Source organism: Sceloporus occidentalis, unplaced genomic scaffold (genome assembly GCF_023333645.1).
Source record: "Sceloporus occidentalis isolate IW3139 unplaced genomic scaffold, rSceOcc1.0.p SCAF_34, whole genome shotgun sequence".
Lineage (NCBI taxonomy): Eukaryota > Metazoa > Chordata > Lepidosauria > Squamata > Phrynosomatidae > Sceloporus > Sceloporus occidentalis.
The window spans coordinates 9,014,279-9,037,561 of record NW_028317014.1 but is presented as its reverse complement, the minus strand read 5'-3'; the positions used below and the strand labels follow the sequence as shown (position 1 = coordinate 9,037,561).

General features: G+C 37.7%; 1 protein-coding gene across 2 annotated transcripts in view; it reads left to right on the top strand.

Annotated features, from left to right (window-relative positions):
• Window positions 1–20,266, top strand: part of LOC149298233 (5-hydroxytryptamine receptor 2A-like) — a 34,241-nt gene extending 13,975 nt beyond the window's left edge. For both annotated transcript variants that reach the window (XM_089487750.1, XM_089487749.1), the window contains 2 exons: window positions 14,731–14,931; window positions 19,431–20,266. In XM_089487750.1, the coding sequence (XP_089343876.1) occupies window positions 14,731–14,931; window positions 19,431–20,266 (1,037 nt within the window). The remainder of the gene's footprint in view (window positions 1–14,730; window positions 14,932–19,430) is intronic.
• The last annotated feature ends 3,017 nt before the right edge of the window (window positions 20,267–23,283 follow it).

Sequence of the window (23,283 nt, the reverse complement as noted above, 5' to 3'; positions counted from 1 at the left end):
AAAAATAGCTAGAACAATAATATAACTGAACACTATGCGGTCAAAGGAGCAAACAAGTGACAGTGTGATGAATAGGCATCATGTACTGTATCTTGTTACTGTGATGGATTTAAAAACATAATGTGTCAGAGAATAAGGTTGGAGTTGTTTGTTCTAGTATACCTATACATCAGTTTAAAAAAAATAGTAACCCTAAAAACACAGAAAACAATATTTCCCAAAACTTTAAAAATGGAAATATTAGATATTTTACACATCCCCAAAATGAACACAACTGCTACAATCTACATGAGGAGTTATGTTTATTAATTATTTTAAAAAATTGAACCCCCTAGTCATTCGGCATGGAATATGTTAAGACTCTCCTCTTTGATGGTGATGGTATCCTAGCCAGCCTGGTGGCATAGACAATAGACTGGCTAGGTGGCAAAGTTTTATTGTTGAACCTGGCACAGAAGGAATCAATACATACAGTATATATCTAGTGCTTGAATATGTGCGTACATCATTTTTTTTTTTTGGAGCTGAGCCTCAAAGACCCATTTTTTGGATGCGGGGGAGGGGGGTGTTGTGGCTTATGGCCACTACTCCTTTTCAAGACTTTGGTGGATTCTCCTTTGCGGGAGAACCCTAGAAGATCCAGCCCTCCCTTGCTCTGACTTGGGAGTGAATGAAGAGACCACATATTCCCATTTGCATTGGGGACTCGGTTGCCAGTGTGGCCTTAGCACTGCAGCAGAGTTTTTTTTTCCCTTCTTTAGCTGATAACAGAGAAGCATGAGTACCTTGGGCTTAAAAAAAAACAGGAGTAAAGGAGCACAGTGCCCATCAAAGGCTTACGAATTTAAAGAAAAAAAACAATATTTGAGTTCCCTATCCTGGGATAACTGAAGGTGCCTCATATAAGGGTCACTATGTGTGGGTGGTGGTTTGCTGTTATGACACTCATGGTCCATTTTATGTAGGCAGAAACAGCATGATGTCATGGTTTATTTTGCTCCAGAATTCTTTCTGCATTGGGTGACCTGGTCTTATAATAAAATGAAAGATTGCATCTTAACTAGATTCCCATACTGATCTACAGTAAAAATGAGAAATGTTTCACTAGGTCGCTAATCACTAAGATTGCTCACAGTAACGGCTCTGTCTGCTGACTGGCTGGATATGCTGATGCCGTAGGACGAGAAAATATATTCTTTAAGTACTCCGGCTGTATCTTGCAGATAAACCAAACTTTAAATAATGGCTAAAAGCTTACCCCCTAATTTCTAATTAAAAACTAGATGAGAACTAAAATGCACACAGAAAAACACTATCGATCTGTTGGCATTACTGATTATATTAACTCAGACGAGTAATCAAGTTCATCAATACGTTTTCAGTAATGAATTGTAGTACAGTTTTAGACTGAAAAAATAATGATTTATTCCAAGATAATTTATTCAGACTAATAATTTCTTCTGTGTATAAATTAGCAACAAATAATATATCCTCTTTAATTCATACCCTTCTTTAAAGTATTTTAACCAATGCCATTAATCTGGTGGGGTGTACAATAAAATATATTCCAACTTTTTGAGAACCATACAAGCAGGGCCGGCCTTAGGGGTGTGCGACCTGTGCGCCTGCCCGGGACTTAACTTAAAACATCGTTTTGTTTTTTTTAAAAATTTATTTAACATTCATGTTAAATAAAGTTTTTTAAAAAAACGATGCTTTAATCTAAGTCCCGGGCAGGGGCGCCAAGCGGTTGCTCGTGAAGTTCTAAGCAACCTCTCGGCGCCCCTTACTCTCCGTGACTCCGTCACGGTGCCAGCATCTCATGTTGGGCGCCGGACTATTCCGGCACTCAACATGAAATGCCAGCACCGCGGCAGAGCGAGAAGACGGATGCCTCCCGCTCTCACCGCAGGACTCCGGCAACAAGGGGAGTGGGGGAGTGGGGGGGTGTAGTTTGAAGGGGCAGAGGGGGGGTGATGTAGTTTTAAGAGGCAGGGGGGGTGTAGTTTGAAGGGGCAGAGGGGGGTGTAGTTTGAAGGGGCAGAAGGGGGGGTGTAGTTTGAAGGGGCAGAGAGGGGTGTAGTTTGAAGGGGCAGAAGGGGGTGTAGTTTGAAGGGGCAGAAGGGGGGTGTAGTTTGAAGGGGCAGAGGGTAGGGTGTAGTTTGAAGGGGCAGAGGGGGGTGTAGTTTGAAGGGGCAGAAGGGGGGGTGTAGTTTGAAGGGGCAGAAGGGGGGTGTAGTTTGAAGGGGCGGGGGTGTAGTTTGAAGGGGCAGAGGGGGGGTGGTGTAGTTTTAAGAGGCAGGGGGGGTGTAGTTTGAAGGGGCAGAGGGGGGTGTAGTTTGAAGGGGCAGAAGGGGGGGTGTAGTTTGAAGGGGCAGAGAGGGGTGTAGTTTGAAGGGGCAGAAGGGGGTGTAGTTTGAAGGGGCAGAAGGGGGGTGTAGTTTGAAGGGGCAGAGGGTAGGGTGTAGTTTGAAGGGGCAGAGGGGGGTGTAGTTTGAAGGGGCAGAAGGGGGGGTGTAGTTTGAAGGGGCAGAAGGGGGGTGTAGTTTGAAGGGGCGGGGGTGTAGTTTGAAGGGGCAGAGAGGGGGGTAGTGAGGGGGAGCGCCAGAGGAGTACTCCGCACAGGGTGCCACAACGCCTAAGGCCGGCTCTGCATACAAGCCAAGATGAGGCCTTACTATTTGACATCCTGAGCCATTGACCTTTGGTAGGCCAAACCAAGCTATCTTACCCAACTATAATTGTATAATACACTTAGAAATACTACTTATTTGCACCATTTTGTATCAGGCATGGATTGTGCACCTGAGATTTTTAGTATTGATCAAACACTTGAATCTGATGAGCCAAAAACTGCCAGTTATCTTGGATTTACCCTTTTGACAATTCTGACAGTGAAAACCTATTGATTTTGTTTACTCATCCTAACAACATGTATATGTTTGTATTGACAATTCATATTGGTGATATGGTATAATTTAATGATTTTGTTTTACTCTGCTGGTTTTTTCATTATCCCTTCTAAGCTTCTTTATTTAATGATATGTTTTATTGTAATTTGTTAGCATTTTGCTATGCATGGGAGGCTTTGTGGCTTGTACTGAGGGTTGAAAAACAGAGCAAGCATGGAGCAGAGTGAAAACGCATTTGTTTATTGCTAGTTACTTGAAGATGGAAATGCCTTACATATTTCTATTTTAGTTTATTTTATCTATAACACATTTAGAAGGATACATAGTTCTTGATAATGTTGAAGGTGGCCTTAGACTATAGATGAAGGTGGTTTGGGCTATAGACGAGAACAGATTATTTTTATCCTTAAATTAGCGTAATACGGCAGGTAGACAGATGAATGACTCTCGTAGACTCGCAGCACAGATGGAATAGAGGCAAGAGATATTGATTATTGTGTCTATAACTGACATGTATGTTAACCTTATCCTTCCAAAAAAAGAGCAGAGAAAGTACATGTCACAAATAATATTATTTGCTAAATTGTACAGTGACGCAGATAATAAACATAATAAAGCCACTGACCCATGAATGCATCGAGAGGTCCTTCATGAGCTACAAGACTGACTTGAAGGCAGATGTGGAAAGGAGCACCTTGTAAACAAACAATAAGTCCATAGGCTTCATTGCTTAGTTGTTTAAGGATCTAAGGCAAGAAAGGTTTGTGGGGTCACTTTGTCTGTAGGAAGGGGCAAGAGCAGGCTCTCTCTTACCCTTGTGCTCTCTGCATGAGACAAGCAGAATGCTGGGATATTACATCATATATCAGAATTGTGCATTAGTAAGACAAACATGAGGGAAAGAAGCAGTAATCAGAGACACTGTGGGTCCCTCTTAAGTGTGGGACCTGGGGCAGAAGCTATGTTTGCCCCTGCCTAATGGTGGCTCTGCCTGGGGACAAGTAACAGATCTCCTTTTCACATCTCATGTCTATGATCTCTGAGCATGTAAACATACCTGAAAGCATGTTACCCAAGCTAAGTGTAAGGGTACAAGCATTGGGGCTAAATCTTTGTACCTTACCCAGTTCATAATCCATCTCTTCCAAAATTGTTATTTTAGCAAATTTGTATTATAGTTATTTTACATTCCCATCTTTACTTTTAGTAAAAAAAGTCAATTATCTGATCACAAGTGATCCCTAGTTAGTACTTCTCTGTACAACCTGAACACCGTTCACCATTTAAGACATTCCACATAATAATTTGACAGGGTTTTTGATTTTCAGCTACATGTCAGAATTTGTTTCATGCTATTAAGCTTTGAGCTGGTTCCGTGATATGTTTTTTTTTTTCTGGCCTCGTAAAAGTTTGTTGCTGTGTAATATGTACAAAATGACCCTCAGGAAAATGCATTAGCGGAAGATAAATAGCAAATCAAATAATCTGTTGGCTTTTCATCTTTAAAAAGTCTCATGGATGCGATGAATTATTGGCCAGGCTGCACAATGGTCACCAAGGCTTTTGCATTTACAATAACAGACTCAGCTGGAGACGTATATTTGACACTTCGAAATCTTGCAAGGTTACAGAGTCAGGCAAAATTGAGGTCCTCGCAGTAAATTCTCAAGGAGAACGAGGCCCCTTATTATAATTGGAAATCAAAATTGTGTACAACAGATTTTATTTATGTACGACAACTATCAAAAGAGACTGTTTATGCTCGCAGCCACATTTTACTTTTATCGGCAACAGAAGACACATTATAAAACATATCCTTTAAGTATTCTTCCACAAATATGTGCGTAAAACCGAAACATACAATTTCCATACAGTTACACAATTATTGTGAATGCACATATTAAGGAACACACTTTTAAATCTCCCAACGTTTAAAATGGCCAAAAAAGAAATGCTTTCGCTTTTAATGGTGGGGTTAAGAGTAGAGAATTAACCCAAATTTTTATGTGACTTTTACTTTACCAGTAAAGAGTGAGGCATTTTGGAGAATACGACATTTATTTTTATTACAAAATGTACTGTATAAATGCATTTCTGCTGTTTTTATACATATTATTAGACTTGTACAAAAGCGATTCGCACAAATGTTTCATTTTGGTTTTGGTCCGGTCGTTTTCACATAACAAATTTTGTTTCCTTGACTTCCAGTTTGGATGAAATTTAGAGGGGTTTTTCCATTAGAAAATTTCTTTTTTCTGGAGCTCCACTTCTCTTGTCTTTTCTTGTTCTTCTGTCTTCTTTGTTCGTCGGCTTCATTATCTGGGTACTTCCACAAAGGATAAAGCTTCTGCATACAACCTCCAAGATGGCAGAATAGTTTAGATGGGAATGTGAAAGAGAGGTGCAGAAATGCTTCTTTTTCCGTGAAACTATCTGGAATATTCTGGCGTCTTGAAGTACTTTCACAAAATGTCGGAGTCACGGAGCGCCAATTGGAGTAGAGGGTGTGCGCCGAGGATCTGCCTTTTTTCATTAGTACCTGATACCGAGGATATGCAATCGAAGAAAGGAGACAGAATATCAAGAAAAGGCAAGAGGCAAAGCGGGGCTGCCGAACAGGAGACAAGGACAATTGTTTAGCAGAGAAGGTAGGGAGACATTGAGAAGGGAGTAGTGAGTGAGAGAGAGTGAATGAGCGTGTAAGAGCAACTAAATGCAAAATTCAGAACTCTCTGCTTCATTTTCTTTCATTTAATTGGGGGGTCCTTACTTGTTTTGAGACATTCGTACAAATAAACGAAATTGGCAGATTCAGTAAAAATAAAATTTGTACAAATTCGAATGCACAAGTCTATACGTTACCGTGACTTTTAAGGACGGAGACCACTGCCAACAATTAAACCCAGCAAACCCATTCTGAGCTCCTTGAAGGACATTAAGGTAGAAAAGAGGGACAGAATAATTTTAGCCCCAAATAAGAACTATCACTACTGCATAGAGAAACTACAATTTTGCAAGCAGGCTGCAGGTTCCACTCCATTATGGTTTAAAAGAACAGTTGTATAATTTAGCACAGAAACACTCTGCAGAGCACCATCACTCCTGTCAGTGTGATGGTATGTTATGCGTTCCCTTGCGAGATATGGGCGGGACATATGCTTTTGTTAAGGGGAAGTGGAAGGGGAGTGGGGCGCTCCTCAACGACGCTCGTCGTCCCAGAGTTTCCTCTCTGTGACCCGAAAAAGCAGTGCTTTACCGCAAGTCTCCAGGCAAAACCCGGATGTTCGGGGGTTTCTGGAAGTTAAATTGTGATGCACTGCTCATTTCACTGAAACAAAACCGTTAGCAGAGCACAAAGTAAGATATTTTATGCAAACCATTCACTAGTTACAGTAAGCAATAGCTTAAATTATATATAAGTGAAAATAAAAATTAAACACATCGATTTCTTTCTTGGAACTAAATGAAAACAGAAAACATCATCATACAAAGTTTTACTTATTTATTTCTTTAATAATATGGTACCCAGTGGAGTCTGGTATTTAATTCCGCATTTAAAAACTGCACAAAGTGATGCGTTACTATTCCTGTGCAGCAGCAAATTCAGCGCAGATCCAAAGGGACCCTTAAAAGTATCATTACAGATCATCATTCTGTATTTTACATCAGAATTGTTTTGTATTTTCCAAAAATTGTCATACATTTTTTTTCTTTTCTTAACTATTCAATGTCTACAGTTTGTATTTTTCATGTAATGGCATATACTGCATTCGGCCAGACATTTAATATGAAAATAATCACAGGTAATCCATACCGAAGTGGCTCTGCACCATTGCGTAATACTAGTCCCGGACTGGCCATTTGGCTAGCATCACCACATAAGAGTGTAGCGCCTTTTCAGGACAGTTGTGCCACCTATTGTTGCCAATCTCCATGAGTAAACTACACTTAATTAATGAATCTGCCTTTGTTACAATCTGTCATATTTCAAGTTAAAGAAATAATTATCTTGTCATAGTGATTTCTAATTAAAGTGAAAAATGTGATGTAGGGTTTTTTTGTTTTTTTTTCTTACACATGTAATCTTTAAAACTATGCAGGTATATTTATTCTTTCATTAATTAAGGCTCTCCGGGTCTTTGATTGTTTTCAGTAAAAATGTTTTGCGTTGGCTAATATGAACAATGTATTGCTTAATTAACTGAACAGGTGTAGCAAGTAAAATTAGCAGCAATTATGCACTTAGTCTAATAGACTGTTAAAAACAGCTGACCAGACACCTTGCACCCTAAAGGTGTCTAGGTATGTTGTGATTTTCAATGTGCTTCTTACAATATGTACATTTTCTTTCCTATTAAAATATAGGGAATATTTGAATATTTGTAGGGAACATCTATTTGAAAGCGGAATGTATTCATCCAGTAGAGCATTTGTGAGGTCAGGCACTGATGTTGGACGAGAAGGCCTGGCTCGCAATCTCTGTTCCAGTTCATCCCAAAGGTGTTTGATGGGGTTGAGGTCAGGGCTCTGTGCAGCCAGTCAAGGTCTTCCATTCCAAACTCGTCCAACCGTGTCTTTATGGACCTTGCTTTGTGAACTGGTGCACAGTCATGCTGGAATAGAAAAGGGCCTTCCCCAAACTGTTCCCAGAAAGTTGGAAGCAGAGCATTGTCCAAAATGTCTTGGTATGCTAAAGATAACATATCAAGGAAACTTTTTGGTAGAAGTAAACCCAAATAGCCCCAGTACCTGCCCTATCATTTGGGGCGATTGACATCACTTAGATTTTCCTAGTGGGTTTCATTTGGTAAACTGGGAACCATTTCTTCGGACTTGCTCTAGAATATCATTTAACAGATAAGGTGTCTAGAACGGTACACGATACATTCCAACCTGTGATCTGTACACTTCCTTCATGCTTCAAGCACATCATGCTTGCACTTCTCACCTTTAGGATACGATATATGAACCAGGGTTTTTATAAAACAACGCAAAATGCTGTCCCTCCCTTCTGCCAGTGGTAATGAAGGTTTTTTCTACATTTTATTTATTTTTTTGGATTGGAACTAAGCAGCTGGATTTTGGAATATGTTCTTTGCATTTGTACATTTTGTATTTGATTGTATTATGGAGCAAATGCACATTTTTAAACAGAAAAAATATGGCACATTTTGTGCATCTCCGAGAAATACATACAGAAGCCATTAGCAGCACATTAGTCCATAGTGTCGTTAATAAATGCCCCACTTGGGCACAGAGAAGAGGTAAACCCCTCTCAGACCAGGGCCCCAGTGCATGCGAAAATATAAAATATTTGATTTATACTTTAATATGGCATGTCCTGTGAAATGTAAAAACTAAGCTAGAACACAGCAGGAGATGTTTAATTAGATGTCAGCATGAAATTCATAAATAGGGTAAATGGATGGAAATTAGTTGCTGTTTTTAAGGACCATTAAAGCTTTCTTATTTTAATTGAAAACCCCCAAAACAAGTAAAAATATTTGCTCCATTTTCCATTGCTGCTATAATGCATTACAACATTTCCATAGAAACCTCATATTGAGCTTATTTATCTAATGTGGAGACTCTATTAATTTATTTCATTTTCTGTTCTATTTGTATGGGTTTACTGTCTTAGAAGTATAGCGTTTTTAATGTCCCTGGATTTTAATTTAAAAAATGTGGTCAATTTACCTAAGTTGCCATGATTCTTGTTATTTTTGTCTGTATAGACTGTAATCTGTGTAAGTAGTATGTATAATACACTTTAAACTTAGCAGCTTTGTGATGGGGTGATGAAAAAGAATTGGTTATCATGGTCATACCTGGAAACTACTAAGGTCAGGCTACCCAAAGCTCTTCCCGGGAAAGTGGCTTTGCTAGGGGGTTTAGAGGGGGTTAGCCCCAGAGAGACTTGGCTAGAAAGGAGAGTGGTCGTGGCTAAATGCCTCTCCTACAGCCTGGAGAAAGAGACAAGTGACCTGGAGACCTGGGGAAGCAGAACTTCACTTGGAGACTCTGAGTCAAACTTAAGGGTTCCCAAGTATGTTATGGTAAAATGTCACATGTCATGCTTTAAGTTAAAGGATTATTGACATTTGCATAGTCTACAGATGTTCAAATGTCCTATAAAACAGGACATTTTTATCTCACTTATGAATAAGATTTTTCATTGACTGATTCTGCTCCAATACTCATTAAGACTCTAAACGAAATGAAAGGTCTTGCATTACAGTTTGTCACAGATATTATTTTGTAACGTCAATAAGACGTATAAAAAATATAAGAATTGATTTCATCATTAAAGTAGAGAGCATGGTTGAAGATACATCGACCTGTTTTATGGAATCTAGACACAAGTTAAAGAGTAGGACAAATTGATTTTTTGATCATATAATAATTATGTTGCATTTCATGTCAAAGAGAATAACAAGTTTAAAATAAAATTGTTTTAGAGTAGACCTGTGATACAAACAGTGTGAATGTCAGGGTCCACTGTCAGGGTCCACAAGTTTGGACACATTATACATCTATTGATCTAGTAAAATGCCAGCCATATACACAAAAATAGGCAAAAAAATAGTGTTTACAAGGGCCAAAGAGGGGCGGTTTTCTTTTAAGTTGTAGCTGGATGAGCAAAACCACATTTTCTGTTGTTCCAATACACATCATTTTATATGTTAGGGTTATAGAACCCTGTGATATACTAAAATGAAGCAAGCATTCTGAGCTTCTTCATGAGAGGGACAGCGGGGAGGAAACAGGGATTTTGGTCCCAAAGAGGGACATCTTTTAATCTTTTATTACACAATATGGATTAATTCATCTCACTGTTTTTGATTTATATCTAACAAACACCTCAATTGCTACATTGTTAAATCTCAATGATGTCCTCAATTTACTTTTTTCCTTTTCTTATATGTAATCTATATAGGCAAACAATAAAGAGGCTTAAAGGAGGTTCACTGAATCAATACATGGATTCTGTCACAACCACTTAGTTTTTCTGAAGTCAAATATACTGAGAGCAGTGTTGTTGTCATGGTTGATCGAGCAGAGTAGCCCTGACACTCTTGTTAAACCTGATTAGCGCATACTGTATATATATATATATAGCTAAGTCAGACATATAAGCTGAGTACAAGGCAAGGATGATCACTTACAATTTTGTGAAAGCAGCACGGAGACAAAAGCAAACAAGTATATATATATTACACATAAAACTGTAACAAAGAGAGGCATTTAAAGCATGTTTGTTTACTTCAAAGGCTTTACACAGACTGCTGCTAATAAAATGTTATTTCTCCAATTTATTTTAAAAGAATGATTTGATCTTAAGTTGACCCACTAAGAGGTAGTCCAGAAATTCCAGAGCTCACTATATTCTATAAAATTAATGTAGAAACTGATGGAGTGCCGGAAAGGTGGGACAAAAATTCTAATATCCTCTTGGCTAATGCAAGAATTCTGGAACATAAACGGAGTCTTGTTTATACGAACAACCTACTTAGACTCTTGGACCTCTTTAACAGAGTTGACCACCCCTTTCTCATACAAACCCTTCACGCTTGTGGCATCTGTGACATAACTCTTCCTGGCTCAAATCTTACTTCTCTGGCCGTACCTTTAGTTTGCTGGAACTTGTTTCTCTCCCCTACCGCTATCTGTTGGTGTTCCCCATGGTTCAGTTCTTGGGCCTCTACTCTTCTCCATTTACAACCTCTTCCCTTGGACAGCTCATATTTTCTTTTGGCTTCTAATATCACCTATACGCGACAACACCCTAATCTACATTTCTTCTGCTGACCTTTCACCCTCTCTTCTAACACGCCTCGCCCACTGTCTTCCTGGAATTGCATCATGGATGGCATTGCATCCATTGAATTTGGCCATTCAACCGACCAAACTATTAATCTACTCCCTTCTGGATTATTGCAACTCCTACTAACTGATCTCTCCCTCTCCTGCATTCAGCGCTCCAATCCATACTCAACAGTGTAGTTAGACTAATCTTTCCTCATCGTTCCTCATCTGCTGCCCCACTGTGTCAATGTCTCCATTGGCTTCCCATAGCCTCCAGAATCAAATGTAAGCATCTGACCCTGGCCTACAGAGCCCATCTCTGCACCCCTTACATCTCTACCCTCATATCCTCTAACCGCCCTCTTTGTTCCTCTAATGAACTGCTTCTCTCTTCTACCATCATTACCTCTTCTCACTTCAGTATTCATGTGTTTAAAATCATGTCATATTAAATTTATTTTTCCTTAATATGATTTCATATGATTTGGGTTTTTTTAAATTTAACATCTCACCACATCAAGGGTATATAATTGAACTGCTTTGCTACAAACATCACAATTTTAAAGGGACAGTTCAGCCATTATATGCACTTTAATCATCCAAATGCATTTGCCCCTTTCCCCACACACCAGTTAAATGTCTGTTTAAACCCTAGTGTACCGTATTCACTTTTCTGCCACTGATTGGCTGCTTAGGATGTCAATCAGTGACAAGAGAGCGGCATTGATTTCAATGGAATTCATTTGCTGCCACTGATAGACAGCTTTAAGCAGCCAATCAGGGGCTAGAAATATCAGACCATGGTGGAGAAATAAAGATTTTGCTGCATGGCAGTAAATTGTGTGTAAGTAAGTGCTTTGTTTTTCATTTTCTTTGTTTTGTTTTGGAAGAATTTATATTAGCGTACTCACAGAGTGAAGTACAATACAGTCTGAAAGCAGACTTCAAAAGAAAACATACATGGGCTTATTCCAAGACACTTGAAATTGTTACATTTGTAGTATGCAGTTCAATCAAATTCCCCTGATGGGGTTATTATAATTGACAGCGATACTATTTGGCATAACGCCCACAAACCTATTAAAGCGCTATTAATTAACCATATTGGGGGAAATACGTATTCAAACCCAGTAAACAATGTTTTATGATTGAACCTTTAAATGCTGGAATATAATTCATTAGTAAGAAAAATGAAATCATGGATACCCCTGCATTAGAGAAATGTCAGTAATTAGTATAATTACATCTTTTTCACATTACTGTTTTAGCAAATAAGGCTTTTTTTTTTTTTAAAGAATCTTAACACATTTTGATTATACCCAGACATAGAAGTTTAACTGATTTGAATTTAATTTGTCAATAACTTTTATCTCAATGGCTGCACAGAGGCTTGCTTTGATCTTGTTAGACTTCATGGGTTTAGACTTCAGCACTAGCTGAGCTGTGATTATGAGATAGACTCGCTAAATGTGTACACAGGTTATTGGATTTGCACCTGGGAGTGTGTTATCTGTTTTAACAGCAAATGTCTAGTTTTAAGATGGGATATTGAATGAGCCCAACGTATCTAAAGTAGTAAAGGCTGTCAGCAACATCAGCATTCTGTGTGTTCTTTGTATGGACAGTACCTACATAGTTCTTCTTGTTATACACATTATATATGCAGCCTTGTTATGGATTTACAACATTATATTCATCTGTCTAATGGGTTGGCTTGGTACCCTGCCCTATGCCCAGTCTAAACATTGCTCTATGACGATATTATAAACACTTGAATATGCTTGATGTTCTCAATTCCACGTCAATATAGTACATTAGCATCAACATATTAATTTGGATTTATTGGGAACTACATTTATTAAAAATAACAAGGAAATACAAATGCATGTTTATGTAAAATGAGGAGAAATAAAGTTTAATAAATTAAAAATGTAAATGTGCTTTTGAAACAGACCCATTTGATTCTCTTTTTTTATATTCAAGACCAGTATTTTAGAGTTACCTGGCTATAGTCAACATGTCTGTCACTTATCTGCCCAATTAGCATTCTGCCAATGACTGTTATCCTCTTATGTCTTCTCATTCATTTACCCTTCATTTTGATAAAGTGAATTAAAATGTCCATCTTTGAGACAATCTGTATAGAATGGTTTTAATCACAACCAGAGGATTTGCGTTTGGCATATTTTCATAAACCAGCTTTCACAGCTGGGAAGCTCCATTTTTCATCTGACTTTCCTCGTCGAAATAATACGAAATGAAACCTCTGCGATATGGAGAGGCTGTTATTGTTATACAATATGTCACTGGACCAGTCTCAATCCGTAGGATTTACTGATTAGACTGTGTAATTTTAAATCTTTTAATCTCCAGTTTAGAAAAAAAGTGATGGTAGAATATTATTCCCTATTGAATTATTTACTCAATTTTCTGCTTCTATTCGTTTAAGTTACTAATGTTTCTAAACGTCTATTTTATTTTAGACATCTATATTGCATTTTTACAGACACTTATTTTAGATCTGTCTCCTAAAGACATTAGGTAAAGACATTTACCAAAGCATAAAACAGTCTGAGCATTGTGTTAACATAATACAAACTGGTCATCTTCTTTTTAAAATATTTAATAGTCACAATCTGGAAATTTCATTACTTTACATTACAGCTGGACACTTCCTAATGATTGGCTGATAAAAATGTAATGAATGATAAAATGAATGATAAAAAGAACTAGTGAATTATTTTGAAGACTACCCATTAGACCTGAATTCAGGCCCAGACTGGCCATCTGGCACATAAGGCAAATGCCCGGTGGGCCGGTGGCAGACACTACCACACACTGGCGTGTGACTAGTGGCTGAAGATGGCCGGCCGCATGTTATATAAGCATAAAAGTGTAGGATGCAGCCACATGTATCCAGCCGTCAGCTGCTATTATGTCATCGACATTGCCAGACTGGCCCTGCCATATGGCCAAACAGGCAAATGCCAGGTGAGCCGATGCCTGACAGAGCTTACCTGTATTTGCTCGAGGGGCCAGTGAACTCCTTTAGCTTGTATCACTACTCTGCAAAATCTTTTCTAGATAACAAGAAAGTGGCTATGATTTATTTATATGTCACTGGACATAAAATTACCAATATCAGATTAAGAATCTATTTTCATAAATATTGTGTGGTTTTCTAAAAAAAAGTTCTAGATTTTGCAAAACAGAATGTTTAGGTAGCTGCACACTAGCCATTTGTGCTGAATGTGTTCTCGCTCTGTTATTTTAGTCTCCTGGATAAATAACCTGAGTAGTTATCATACAGCCTTGTGGTAAAGAATAGAATGGCTCATACTTAATCACCCAGCAGGACACCCTGACTAATGAAAGTCTGTAGAGGAACAGACTTCACTAACATTGCCACAAACATAGCAACATAGCATTTGACAGCAAATAAGAAACATTCACCCCATCTAGTCTGTCGATTATAGATCAGCTCAGTGATGTGTTTGAACAGGAACAATCCACCCAAAATATCACATAACAGACAACTATGGCTGCCTCCATGTTTGCAGATAAAGGAAGTTTATTGGCACAAAGGAGAAAAAATCAGGTTTCTGTCATAACTACATTACTGTATACGGCATTGGATTTTATTCTCAATGAGAAAAATACTGTTTTTCACCGTCTATCCACTATTGCTACACAGCCCAATATATTCATGTTTTATATGACCTATAGTTGTATGTTGTTGTGATTGTACGTACTTTTTTATTGTTGTTGAGGACGTTTTAGTTATAAAATAGTGAAAAGCTGCATATTTTCTATACCGGCTACATTTTCATCTTGTATGAGTTAATGATAAGCACAAATAAAAAAAAATATTATGATGTATCTCTGGGTGAGCTAGTACATGATTAGATTGGATGCCGGAAGGAAAATACAGGGTGATAAATAATATGATTCATGGTTTTGAATAAGTACCATGATAACGATTGTTTTATTTTTATTTTTTTCTCCATTGTAGATTACGCTTGGCCTTTGCCACAGAAACTATGTCCTATATGGATTTCATTGGATGTACTGTTTTCTACTGCATCTATTATGCATCTTTGTGCAATCTCTCTCGATCGGTATGTAGCAATACGAAACCCCATAGAGCACAGCCGCTTCAACTCCCGCACGAAAGCTATGATGAAAATTGCTGCTGTTTGGACTATATCAATGGGTAAGCGAGAAGTACGGTCCTTGGTTGAAGGGAGAGCTGTTACTTTACAGTTCATTCTCAATCCTAATTCTTAATTCATTAACCTGCAAGGTGTTTCTCTCTCCACAGGACTTGTGCATTGAGAAAAGGGTTGCAACCCTAAAACATAAAAAATGCACTAATAAATTTGGTAACACTAGATGACCGTGATGATTGACAGTGACAGGGCGGCCAGGGCACTTTAAGGCCAACGGGCGCCTGATGATGTAACGGCGGCCGGCGGATGGATATGCATGTGCAGCTGGGCATATTCATCCGCCAGCAGAGCATTACGGTACCTGATCTGCTGCTCCAGTGTGTTGCCCATTGGGCATTTGCCTGGTGTTCCAGATGTCCAGTCCGAGTCTGACAGTAGTCATTAAATATTAATATTGAAAATTAGAATTTTCTACAAAAAACAGCAGCTCATAAAACATAATTTAGGAAATCCTGAGTTTAAGTGACAGGGACATATATACTGTAGATAAAATACCATTGCTGTCCACCTAACATAAACCCTACATGTAGTTTTGTTAAACTGTTGTAAATGTATTAAGAACCTTGATCCCATACTAAAGAGTATTAAAAATGAGCATTTCCTCCTGTTATAACCTATTGTTTCTGCTTAGAAATAAAGTACATTTGTAGCAAAATAGTCATTTTAATAGGAACAACACCGGACATGGAATTTCCCATCTAACAGTATTTGTATATAGATGAGTACTTAAAAATAGATTCTTAAATCCTTGATACACAACTAACGACAATATAATGACAAGACTAATGATGTGTGAACTGTCCTCGAGAATAGGATTTGGCTGCTTTGAAAACAAGATGGGCTGAAGTTTATTTTGCTAAACAGGAGGCTGGTTTCACTGTTTCTTAAGTGTTTTAGCAAATATAAAATCAGGAAAAACAAATATTACAAGACTACTAATGACAATCTATGTATCACGTCATTCTTTTTTTCATCATTTTGCTTTACTGAAATGATATATTTTGCAAATGTATTTGCTGAAACCAGAAGAATTTGGTTTTCCTGCCAGAGTGCATGAGAGTGTGGAAAAAGGTGAATGAGAGTGTGAGAGAGTGTGAGAGAGCACGAGAAGGTATGAGAGAGTGAATAAAGGTGAGTGACAATCAATTTAATTTCCAGATGGAAAACTCCCTCCAAATTTCATTTGAACCGAAAGGGGAGGAAACTAAATGTGTGGTCCGAGAACGAATGGACCAAAAATGAAACGGAAAATGTGCCCAAATTGTTTTTGTTCCATTTGCACAAGTCTACTAAATACATGTTTTCTGCTTTTTTTGCTTCCTAAGCACAGTAGAGCAAGAGCCATAAATAGATGAAAACCAATTCTCATAATAAACCACAAAATTGCTTAATGCTTTATAAATTTATGCATATAAAAGTTGAGTGGTGTCCCCCTTTCAAATGCATAGGGAATTCTGCAGAATCCCCCTATATGCATTTTCGCCTTTGACCTCCCCCAAAGCTATTTTCCATGTAGGAGATGTATACGGCATATCCTGTCACATTATATACTTGCCACCAATCAACTGTAGGGCTGGCTTGGTTAACCCTTTCCATGGGTGGTGTCTTCCTAGACCATGGAGGAGGTGGAGAGCTGCATCTTAGATAGGTACTAAGTTTAATTTATTCATTTGTAAAGAATTCAGGTTAAAGTACTTTAATATGCATTCTTCTTTGTCACGGACAGTAAACTGTAATTTCTGTAATTAGTAGAAATTGGCAAAATACTCAATTATTTCTTACTTTCACAAAAACAGATTGTAGGGGTCAACTTCCACTTATTTGGTTTATGGAACTATTCAAACTTTTATAAAACATACCTCTACTTCACACCCTGAAGAACACATAGGACTATGCCTGTACCTAGGTATATTCCACTTTAAAGAAAACTGATGTGCCTTTGTTTCAAAGAAAAACAAATCTTATTATGATTTCCTATTTAAAAGTTGGCTGCTTAAGTACAACATGAATTATATTTACTAACACATAGTAATATTTTACTTTTTGGGTACACAGACAACAAAATAATTTAAATTCTGGCCATACAGAAGACACTCAGAGCTAATTGTTACTGAGCCAGTCTGAATGATAATCAATTTCAAATTGACCCAGGACACGAGGAAGCTAATTGTTTCTTGCTTGGTGAGAGTTCTCATTTATTTTGCTTTCCTAGGTTTTGATTGCAAGTTTGCGGTTCTGTTGTAAAGTTTATCACTTCTTAATGCAGTTGGAATTCTACCATAGATTTATTGAATCTGCAGCTGCCATATATCACGCACAGCTCTAGAGAAAACCACTTGTGCGCCATACAATTAAAATAGACTAAAACCAAGAATTTTAAGTCTTTGAGGATAGTTTTGCTACTGGTGATATAGAGGTGATCTATGCCTTATGAGTGGGGGCCGTAATCTTTACTAAATAAAAGCAAAAATGAACTTCAAGATCCAAAGGCTCGGGAAGTGTCACAGGGATGTTCTTGGATAAAAGATCCTTGAGCATGATATTCTCATGAAACTCAGATTTTAGGAGCTATAAGGCAGATACATGTTAGTATGACTATGTTCTTTACACAATTTTACAGCAAAGCAGGGATCAGCACACACCCAGCAAATGATGACATGTTGGTTTCATATCTAGCATGTAACAAAGTATGATAAATTATACATTATACCTGAAGTTAACGAGGCAGACATGCCTTTTCAAGGAGCCCAGAATGTTTGTTGTTATGGACATATCGTGTTCTACAGCCCTATAAATCCAAGAATGTGTCTAGAAACAACAGAAAATATATTTATAAACCAAACTGTGAAATAAAATATATTATTCTTCTTCTCAGTGCCTTCCTCCGGTAAAGCACAGGAAGCAACTATTTGTGCAACTAGCTATAAAGAGGTCACAAAAGACACAGTGGTAAAGCCCTGTCCCTTAGTCAACGGTGCTTATTATTATTATTATTCTTATCGAACCACTCCAGTTTATTTGTAGAGAAATTCCGTAGCTTGAAAATCAACAGCTAAAACAGCAAAACAGATATAGTTGGAATGCACCTTATTTGTAAAGAACTATTTATTACTATTATTATTATTATTATTATTATTATTATTATTTACGCAGCGAGTCTTACAATACATATATTAAAGGGGTATGGAAAGACGAGAATTGACAGACTAAGACAAACCGATACATTAGGTGGAGAGGGCCCTGCTCGCAAGCTTTCATTTCCAGGTTTGATTTAGCTTTGCAAATTGTGCTAATTTTTGATACAAAACACAGTTTAAACATACATTCCTTTTTCCTTTCATTAATGCAATAGTTTTGTTCCTACAGTGAACACATTAAACGATATGCAATGGCTGATGGTTTGCATGTGACTTGCTGCTTAATTTATTAATGTTTGAAGTACAGAGAATACAGGAAAATCTATTAATTCTAAGTAACTTTTTTTTAATAAAGCTTACTTTAAACCAAACTGCTACATATGTACAAACATAGCCATTTTTTATGCTCGGATCAGGTCATTAAGTACATAAGACAAACAGCATGTGAATCACCGGGTTTGTGCACCAGTCCACGGTGTTACATATTAACACATACGGTAGTTGCACATACTGTTGTCATGTAATGCAGTCAGTTGAGTCAAGATGAGATGCTGTTGAATGTGCAAGTTGGCATCAATCACTATGCAATTTGGATAATTGGTCCATATGCTAAAATGAATATGTACCTTCAGCTTAGGTTTCATTTCATGGATAAATTCCTATAAGAAGGAGTTCAGTTAAACTGGGTTTGCAATGGCAAATCCGCTCAAATTGGGCAAAATATCTACTTCACATATTCACAAATGCAAACTCGACAAGGAACTGTGGTTCAATTTGACTTGATTCAATTCAATTTAGTCCAGATAAAATAAAAAGAAGTTGTGAAGATTGACTAGGCAGCTACCTTGGCTGATGAACCTACTTCACAAACTCCACTGACAGACCGAAGAATCAAATGGACACCAGTAGAGTTTGACTTAAGATCCATATCAGTTTTGTCCACTTCAACAGCAACTTGACAGAACTCAAATGGAGACTCAGAGTGTCAACGTTGAGAGCACCAGTTCAGCTCAACAATTACTTTGAGTTTTCATGAACAGACAAATTGTTTAGCTTACTTAGTAGAGTATTGACAAGTAGCTTAGAGATAAATCCAACGTCTGAAACTTTGCCAAATGACTTTAGTAAATAGGCCCCATAGGTAAATTAGCCATTTCGTATTTAATTTAAAGAAATTATAATATGGTGACATCATACGCAATTAAATAAAGGATTAGAAAGACACCTTTTAATGTATATATAGTTTTGTGAGTTGTCCAGCAAATTGAGTATAGTTGAAGTATTTCTTTTTGCGAATATATTTAGAATGTAAATTTATTTTAATTTTATCGCTCTTTTTTTTCTAGGTATTTCAATGCCTATTCCTGTGATTGGCCTCCAAGATGATTCTAGAGTATTTGTAAATGGAAGTTGCGTATTAAACGATGATAATTTTGTACTACTTGGATCTTTTGTGGCGTTTTTTATCCCGCTCATTATTATGGTGTTTACTTACTGCCTGACTATCCAGGTGCTCCAGAAGCAAGCCACCGTATTCATGTATGAAGAAGTGCCAAAGCAAAGACGAAGTAGCGCTAGCGGTCTCAAGAAAGACAGCAACACTGAAAATATTTCAATGATCCAGAATCATGAGGCATCCTCCCACCTAAACTCCCCTATCAATAAAGAGGCGGCTCTGTTCCGTAAAGGGACCATGCAGTCTATAAACAATGAGCGTAGAGCCTCAAAAGTCCTTGGGATTGTCTTCTTCTTGTTTCTCATTATGTGGTGTCCTTTCTTCATCACAAACATTATGGCTGTATTATGTAAAGAGACATGTGACAAAGACCTTATGGTAGAACTTTTGAATGTGTTTGTCTGGGTCGGATATGTTTCTTCAGGGATCAACCCTTTGGTCTATACACTTTTTAACAGAACATATCGCAGAGCCTTTTCCAATTACATCCGCTGTCAGTATAACAACAGCAGAAAAACGATCTTGCAACAGAATCAGTGCCATCATAATGCTGCACCAACAGCAATGTACGGAAAGGACCTTAATCTGAACAGTTTCCGAAATGGCAATGAACTAACCAGCATGGATATGGACGAGACAGAAGAAGCAATTGAAATGCAGCCAGGGACTTCAGAATTATCAATAAACAGTTCTAATGTTGTAAGCGAAAGAGTGAGCAGTGTTTAAAAAAAAGGCCAAATGGGCCTTTTTAAACCCTAGGTCGAGTATGAAATAAATAAGTTATGTCAAAAAAATAATGTAAATATTTATCAGAACAAAGACATTTTATATGACATCTCAGCAGTCCATTGCTTAAAATAATATTGTTAAGAAAATATTTCTTGTTGTAATAGACAAAGTAGAGATTATTTTGGTAACAAAATGGACGGAATGTTTAGCTTTCTCTTCAAATGCATGACGTGCTGCTCTGATTACATCATCGGGTGATGTTTGAAAGACACCGAAATGTTGCAACTATTCATAAATTATATTGGTACATTAAAGCATATGAAATGAAGACTGTTACTGTTGAAATTGATGATATCCACTGATTGGTTGGATTCCATGCATGCACAAGGAGGGGCAGAATAACCCACCCAGCACCCATAGGTACAAAACCTACAGCCAACAAATGAGTGTGCGTATGAATTAAATTGGGTGGATTGTGAATGAAGCTGTGAGTGGTCAGAAGTATTTGTAAAAACACCTGCTACACTACATTTATGATCAGTTTAATATGACAAGTAAACAAAGCATTTTCAAAGGGCTCTCTCTTTATAAGATAGTTTGTAGTCATTTGCATTTTTTAGGATTTATAGGTAGTTGTGGATTCTACATCAAGGTTGCACATTCAGACAAAGAATGCACTTCATTTCAGGAAAGCAGTTGTCAATGGGATTCGACTGTTATTCTAATAAAAGGTTTTCTTTTGTAGTGAGAACAATTCTCTGATCTCTCTCTTCTCTCTCTCTCCTCTTTCTCTCTTCTCTCTCTCTCCTCTTTCTCTCTTCTCTCTCTCTCTCTCTCTCTCTCTCGTCTCGCTTTTCCCAGTATTCGATGTAGGAAGTGCCTTAAAAAAAGGTTGGGTCTTTTATAAAATCAGCCTCGAAAAAGATCTCTGGGGAAGTTTATGTAACTTTACATCTGTATCTTGGCAAAACTTCAACTAGTCACTGGTAAACATACGTTAAACCACATAGCCTGAACATTTTTAAAACTTTTTTTTAGTGTCCTGTTGGGCTGCAGATCATTAATTTTTCATCAATTTTTTTTTTTTTTTTTTATAGAGCTTGCAAGAAATATTTTCAATGGTCCACTGCTAATACACTTCCTTCCCATAACATATAGTTTCTTATTTAAGAAATGTAGTGCATGATTCTCGTTCATTGTGGAGAGTTTGCAGAAGACTATAACAGTGTAGCCCGTTACCATGAATTTTCCCCATGCCTTCGTAGTGGGAGCTGACCTTCAGACTGCCACTCTTGCTAAAAGAAGAAGAAGATGTCAGTGACCTTCCACTTCAGTGAGAAGTTGATGCTCCAGCTGTCTTTTTGGTCTCTTGACAAGTAGAGGAAGAACAGCCCTTGGACTTTTATTGTAACCCCTTCACCTTTTCCTCATCCCCAGGTGTCATTCCTGCAGTGAACCCACATATTTGAGCTCCTGGAACTGTTCAACATTTTACTGTTACTTTTGCTTCCATGTTCTGAGTCTTGTGTGAATATACGCTCAGTTGTTCGTGCTGTGCTGCTTCTTAGTACGGGGCTTACATATGTTTAGATGTACTGTTGTTATGATTATCTATACACACATTGAACATTCATTGGTTATGTTGTTGAGGAGTGTGTAAACACTGTAAACATTCCTCAAGGATAACTAGCCTCACACTAAGCAAAATCAAGCAAAAAATGACCCATTGAAGAACCTCCTTCAAATTCAGAAGATAAAGAAGTGAGACCTGGCTCTCCACAATGTCTTGGTTTTCTCCGCTTGGTTAGACATGAAAGACATATTTAGTGCGCACATTTTTCCCTAATGGTAACAGGGTAGTCCAGCTCTGGATCACTTAGGTGGGTGATTCAGGCTGAAGGTGCAAGGAAACCTGAGATATCCTTATAAAAAGAAAAAATGAAATAATCCTGATCTTAAAATTTAAGGAAGCGACAGCCAGAGTGTGATATAGTATTGGTGCCTTCTACACAAACTGGAACAGATAAGTTCATCAGTAGTACCAAGTACCCTTTTACATGTACCTTTCCCTATTTCTAGTTTAATGTTTTTTTCAAAAAGTATGCACTGGTAACTGTGGCAGATAGGTCCTGGAAGATTTCAGAATGTCCTGGTATTTTGGCCAAGGAGGCAAGGAAAGGGCGTGACTTTGAAAATGAAGACTTTAAACCCAGTGGCCACCATGGGCGTACAATAGTATAGTTTACCCTCGCGTTTACATCGGTGAAATACCTGTTCCTTTCACCTTAATACTGAGATACTATAGCTGGAGGTCTGTGATAGATCTGACCCTCTAGGGGGTCAAAATGTGGTGTACTTCACTGGCTTGCTTTTGATATACCTGGTCATCTCACAAAGATGTGATGTATGTATCATTGTTTTAATTGGGATAGTATTTTTACCAATATGGACTTCAAAATGTCACTTAGTCCAAAGATAAATAGAAGTATTTTAGTTGAAGAAGATGCCGTGTAAGCAATTGAATGGTGTGAGAAAAAAAAAGATTGAAAGCACCACAGGTCTCAGCTATCACTTGCTATCTAACATAATCAAATACAATGTTATTTATGTGTTTATGTGAATGTATTCATTGCACCACAGTGACACATGTCAGACCACTTCTCGTATAATCTACACATATCCTCTAAGAGAAGAGAATCTGCAAATTAATAATAACAGTGTCTCCGGATCTCAAGGACCAAAGCAATCTTCCGACATTCACAGTTTTGAAGAAAGGACATATATCTGGGTGCGCAATTATTTTTATGCTGTGGAGGGGGTAACATTTATTCAAATATATGGATGTACAAGAAATCCAATAATAACAGAATGTAAAGTAAAGAACAACTTACAATGCTTAGAATTATTGATGTGTGAATGATATATATATATATATACAGTTGGGTCCACAAATATTTGGACACTGACACTATTTTCATAATTTTGGCTTTGTATGCCACCACAATGGATTGAAA